This window comes from Chanos chanos, chromosome 9, assembly GCF_902362185.1.
Source record: "Chanos chanos chromosome 9, fChaCha1.1, whole genome shotgun sequence".
Lineage (NCBI taxonomy): Eukaryota > Metazoa > Chordata > Actinopteri > Gonorynchiformes > Chanidae > Chanos > Chanos chanos.
The window spans coordinates 5,307,592-5,313,415 of NC_044503.1; the positions used below are offsets into that span (position 1 = coordinate 5,307,592).

The following is a 5,824-nucleotide window of genomic DNA, read 5'->3' on the forward strand; positions in this document are numbered from 1 at the left end:
AGACGGCACGGGGTCTCTGGGCGGCTCTTGATCTTCAGTGACCTATTTCTGTATTCCAAGTAGCCTATAGCTTATATACTGCGCGTTGCAAATCCTGCAGCCGCTTCAACCGATTTTAAAGTCCGAGATATTTGCAACGTGACTGCTGTATCACGTTATGTCTGGTACATTCGGAAGTTCCACCCAGTTGAAACCAGCGTTGCCGCGATACGTTGATAGCAATTTAGCTCCGCCCCGTGGATGTAGCTGTTGCCGTGATACGCTGACAGCAATTGACCTACCCGGTAGATTTAAATAACAGAAAGAGGGGCAGGTCGATCAGACTGAATCCGTTCAGGGAATGCTGGCAATTTCCGTAATGTACAGCGACGGTTTTTGTTTGCGTTTCTACGGTGTTTAAGTTGACTTTTGTCATTTTTTAGCTAATATGAGGCTACGATCCAGATTTATATCCGAGGAAATATCATCTCCACAGTCAACCACTCCGCGTCGTAGCCGGCTATCAACGAGTAGAGCTCGGCGCACGGGGTCATCACACGTAAGCTAACGTTAATTTAGCTATCAAGCTAACACAGTCGTCCAACAGGATCAGGGTTGTAATGTAACCTAAGATACATCAGTAGCTTTCAATAGCCAACAGTTAGTTAGAATAGCTAACAATGTCCCGTTGGCTTTTATAGCCGAAAGCTGCTGCAAGTGTGTGTCCTCTAATAACAAGCGAATTAACAGGCTAAAGTAGATTAGCATGAATAGTTTACAGTTAGCCATATTGTAATTTGTAAACATCGTCTAGTTAATGCGGTTGTTACTGCCTTATTAACCCATACGCATATGTTTGTTTGAATGGTTGCGGGCTAAGTATATCTAATATAAACGTATACACTGTGTTTGGTTGCTCGTAGTAAAGTTTGCAGGACACGTCTGAGACGGCTTACTTTTGTGTTGTGTTCATCGCTGGGCCTATCGCTAATTTCTCTGCAGTAGCAGACCAACAGTAATTGCAACTAAGATCCAAAAAAATTGACCGAAGCTCTTGTATTTAATAGCAACAGTGGAACAAGTTCATAGGTTTAGCTGTGATGTAGTGCGAGATTATGGGTCCAGTAGTTGTATCGGTTCGCAGTTGGCACGTTGGCTTCATGACAACATATTCATTTTCGGTAATTTCACATGTAAGACACCTCCCTCATCTTCTGTCACTACCCGTTACTGGACACACACAGCGACGCTGAAGAAAATGAGATTGTGTCTTTTAAACGTTTTATGTAGTCAAACTGATTCTGGTCCCCAGACACGCTACGGGTCGCGGCTCCTATAAATCGTTTTGTACCACGCAACAATATATGGGAGGAGACGTCTGTTTTTTCGCCCAATCACTCGTCGCTTCGTCCCCGTCATTCATGTTTTTTTTTATGCGGCTGGCATTCCCTGCCCCCGCGACGTCTTTTAAAGAAGAGAGTAAACAAAGTTCTTGGATCTGGTGATGTGTGGTGTAATACAAGCGCTACCTGTTGATTTGAATGATAACAAGAGGCACTTGCAGTTCGTTTCACCAGACATGCGGGGAATTGTTTTGAAAGCGGCCATATTAACCATGCTCCAGGTCCCTTATTCTTCCTCTTGACTTGATGGTTTCAGGATGATGAAGAGGTTCAACACAACGCGCGGGACGCACGAGCAGATGATGTACTGAGAAGTGCAAAACGTCCCATTTTGCGGCGTAGGAAGAGAAGGGCTGTGGCTAAAGAGAACCAAAGAGGTAAGAATGACATTTTATTATTATGATGAGAGCAGTCGGCCCAGCGTGATGTATGGATTTATAATGAATCTTAACTGTTGACAAGTGGTTATTGAACTGGATTCCAACTGAAAGCGTCCTTTTTAATCAGAGTAGTGAATCAGCTGCATGTCTACACTGCGATAAACCGTCATGCACTGGCCTGGTAGAACTCTTAATGGTATCTGACAATTGACTGGAGTTTGAAAACAACTCACCATTCTGCCTGGTGGTGGCTTTGGACAGTTCCTGCATAGAGTTTACTGTCGGTAGCATGCAAGACTCAGTCAATATGTTTTCTCCAAGTAACAGAGTCAGAATTCAAGACTCCGGTCCACAGACGGCATCTGCGGGTGCACTCTTCTACAGGCAAAAAATCCCCGCCGGTCAAGTCAGCCGCACGTCATCTGTATTCTCCTATAGTGCGCTTCCTCACTCCCACTAAAGACAGTGAGTACACAGAGCACTCTGATTGTTTTATATGTTATTAATGCTTCTTTGGACTGAGGTCGGGGCCAGGACAAGCTCCCTGTCTCATGATACAGTTCTATTCGAATCACCAATCACCGAAAAACGCAGAGGAGTGATCATGAAGCAACTGTTAATATGCAAGTTTGGTTTTGCTGGTCCAGGTTTCCACAGAGAGACAATGGATCGTATTAGAATTATACTGTTTTTTTTTTTGTTCAGACTTATAGTGCCTCCAGATCATCTGGGAAATGCCCAGTGTTCTAGTCCAAGTGCTGGTTTGTGTCTTTGTGTGTGTGTGTTTGCATGTGTGTGTGTGTGTGTGTGTGTGTGTGTGTGTTTGAGAAATGATGGTTCCACCCTGGTTTCAGATGATGAAAGGTCCCTCAGTGGTGAGATGATGAGTCCAGAACCCTGTGTTTTTGGCTACGGCTCTAACGGGTCCCCTCTGGAGGAAGAGGACCAGGACGAAGTTTTCAGCCCGTGAGTTGATCTGATTGGTCTTTACATGACTGCTCAGGGCCATACTGCAGTATGAGCTTGTGCACAGATATCTGTAGTGTATCAGAGATGAGAAGTCTACTGTTTGTAATAGCGTAATGTGAGATCTCCAGCATGGTCCTCTTTGCACAACACGTCTTAGTCTGAACAGCGGAGAAACTCACACACAAAAAAAAGACTTTTGATCTTTTTCTCTGCCTGTTCTTTCTTCAGATTCACGTTCATCAAGAATTTCCCGACTCAGTCAAAGGAGTCCAGTCCGGTCCCAGTGGCCAGAGACATTCCACCCAAGACCAGGAGTACACCACACGCCACAATGGTGCTTGATCTGGTGAGTCTGGTCTCCTGTCACGTGCCCATTAATGTTGCATCCTGATTTGACTTGCTCATAAACCTTCCCCTCTGCCATGCAAAACAAAACCCCCTACTTTGCTGGTTTTGCCGTGGGAAACGAGGAATACTTGGCTTCACTTGATTTTTGTTTTGTTTGTTTGTTCTTTTAGGATGAAACACTGGTGTTCAGTTCTCTCAGTGTGATTGAAAATGCGGAACACACCTTTCACACATGCTTTCAAGACCACGAGTACAAGGTCAGCAGGGACAACTCCACTTTGAACAAGACAGTGCTTGCAACAGTACTTATTCTAGACCATGCTGGTGCTTTGTGTTCAAGCTTTTTAAAACTGGTTAGTACAAGTTACAGATCTTTTTTTTTTTGTCTTTTCAGGTGTTTCTGGTTCTCAGGCCACATGTAAAAGAGTTCCTGGAATCCATGGCAAAAATCTTTGAGGTAAAATGGAAATTCTGTCGCGTGTATTTGATTTATTTTCATCTAGAGCTGTGTATTGTGAAAATAAAGTTTTATGTGGGTTATGACGTTGAACTAAGGTGAGAATTTAATTAACCACCAACAGAACAGTAAGGTGTTGTTGGCTCTTGGAACTTCATGACGGGGAACTTTTTCTATTTTAGTTGTTTGTTTACACCTCTGCTAAGAGGGAATACGCAGAAAAGATTGTAGACATACTAGACCCGAAGAAAAAGCTATTCAGGTAAGGGTCTTCTTCTCCTTTGGTAAGTTTGAAATAAATCGTGCTATTTCTGCTACTAGAAAAATAAATAAGCAAAACCTCCGTGAACTTAACGTCAGTGTTTCTGGAAACGAGAAGTAATGGAACCGCATCGTTTAAGCCTGTAGTTTATGACGACCGACGTCGCACTGAAAACGACTCTTATTTCAAAGGCATCGTCTGTATCAAGAGGACTGCTCTTGTGTCCTGGGGCACTACGTGAAGGACCTGCGGGTACTGGAGAGGGATCTGGCCAAAACGGTCGTCTTGGATAACTCGCCCCACACCTTCCCGTACCACGTACGTCTCCTTCTCTCTGACTCACGTTTAACGTAGTCCCTCTCACAGGGCAAGATCTGTAACGGTGTCCTTTGTTTTCGATCAGCTGATGAACATGATTCCGATCAAGAGCTGGTTCGGCGATAAAGATGACAGAGAGCTCCAGAGACTCGTCCCGTATTTGGAGAAGCTTGTCCTGGCTGTAAGTCTGAATGACCTGTCTGAACGAGCTCAGCTCGGTGTCTCTCGTAACCTCTACATTTAAAAGATACAAGATTGGTATTTCCTAGCATAAATTTATATGGGGGGGGGGGAGTATGAATGCATGTGGATGTTTAATGTGTTATTGTTGGAGGTTAAATGTTTCGAACTTGGAAGAAAATCAGAGACAACTGTTTTATTTCAGAGCAGGTTGCATATATACAGTGTGTGTGTGTGTGTGTGTATATGTATATATTTGGAAATGCTGAATTTGCACATCAACTGTATGTAATGCATAAAGACACAGACCAGTCATTGTATTTATCTGGCGTGTAAACTGTTAGGTGTTGTGTCTTACAGGTCTTTGTGTGTTTCTAGTCACCTCATTGACATCCACTTCTATCCGTTCTAAAGACAGAATCAATTTTCCCTGCACCATATCCTCTTTCAGAACCAAACCAAACCTTTCTTTTCCTCTCTCTCTCTCTTATTTTTTTTAGGATGACTTCCGGGATGTTCTTAAAAGACGGACAGATCATTTCCACCGCCTGCTCTCTGAGGACTGAGCTTCAGTTTTTTTTTTGTTTTGTTTTTTCCCCTCCACATGTAAATATCACCCCGTTATGCATTAATCACCCGATGGATGTCCATCATTTCTGTAAATAACAGAACACGGCACAGGGCAGTTGCTCATGAATATTTATGTACGTGGGTAACAATGCTGTGGAGTGCAGACTATCCATATTCAGAGAAAGTCATTCACTCAACATAGCAAGGATAAAGTAGGTTCTTTTTGCATTTACAGGATTAATTTATTGAGAAGATACGTGCTGCGTTCTGTATGTTCTGTGCTGTTTGTGCTAATATATGCTTCCAAACCTCTCACAAGCCACTTTATTATCTTTTAATATGTGTATTCTTTTTAATTTTTCAGTGATAGGTTTGGGTTTTGTTTTTTTTTTTTGCTATTAAATAAACCGTTGACTAGCATTTGCCACAGTCTTGTGACACGTTTTTTTTTTTTTTTAAAGACTCACCGAAGCGCTAAAATCGTACAGGGTTCTTGGAGTGATTTTAGACAGCCGTTTTGTGTACTGTGTGCTCTCCGTGAATGTAAATATAAATGCAAATTTGGCAAACGTTTTTGTCTAAACCCCCGAAAGAGAATTTCATACGACAGCTGTCTGGTACCCCTTTTCCACTGCCGCGGTGCCGGTGCCGGTGCCCGATCGAGCACCGGCACCCGCGCTTTTCCACTGACAAAATACTGGTGCCGGAGCCAAAAACTGGCACCGGCACGGCACCACAGAAATGCTGGTCCCAAAAGTTGGAACCGTTGACGTCAGAGGCTATGCAAATAAAAACCACGCGAGAACCAATCAGTTCAGCGTTTGATACGTGACGTTCTTTAGAGAGGCGGGAGTAACAAAAAACGTCTGACCAAGTAGCGGTAGGCTAAAGGATATTTGTAGCATGAAAATATGTATGATTAAAAGATGCATGAGTAACAATTTGTGTCTACATCAAT

At 43.2% G+C, this 5,824-nt stretch overlaps 1 protein-coding gene across 1 annotated transcript; it reads left to right on the top strand.

The window, feature by feature from the left end:
- Positions 1–427: 427 nt before the first annotated feature.
- On the top strand, positions 428–5,110 carry ctdspl3 (CTD (carboxy-terminal domain, RNA polymerase II, polypeptide A) small phosphatase like 3). Its single transcript, XM_030784321.1, has 11 exons — positions 428–538; positions 1,639–1,759; positions 2,090–2,227; positions 2,617–2,728; positions 2,960–3,077; positions 3,250–3,336; positions 3,474–3,536; positions 3,719–3,798; positions 3,990–4,116; positions 4,202–4,297; positions 4,797–5,110. Exons 1-11 carry the CDS (start codon positions 428–430, stop codon positions 4,860–4,862), a joined length of 1,119 nt encoding a protein of 372 aa, XP_030640181.1. The 3' UTR covers positions 4,863–5,110.
- The last annotated feature ends 714 nt before the right edge of the window (positions 5,111–5,824 follow it).

Bases quoted from the DNA above. Each gene is read 5' to 3' on its own strand.
- ctdspl3 (XM_030784321.1), top strand. From the start codon at position 428: ATGAGGCTACGATCCAGATTTATATCCGAGGAAATATCATCTCCACAG. The intron at 3,337-3,473 runs GTCAGCAGGGAC...TTGTCTTTTCAG, and splicing joins TTCAAGACCACGAGTACAAG to GTGTTTCTGGTTCTCAGGCC. The intron at 4,298-4,796 runs GTAAGTCTGAAT...TATTTTTTTTAG, and splicing joins TGGAGAAGCTTGTCCTGGCT to GATGACTTCCGGGATGTTCT.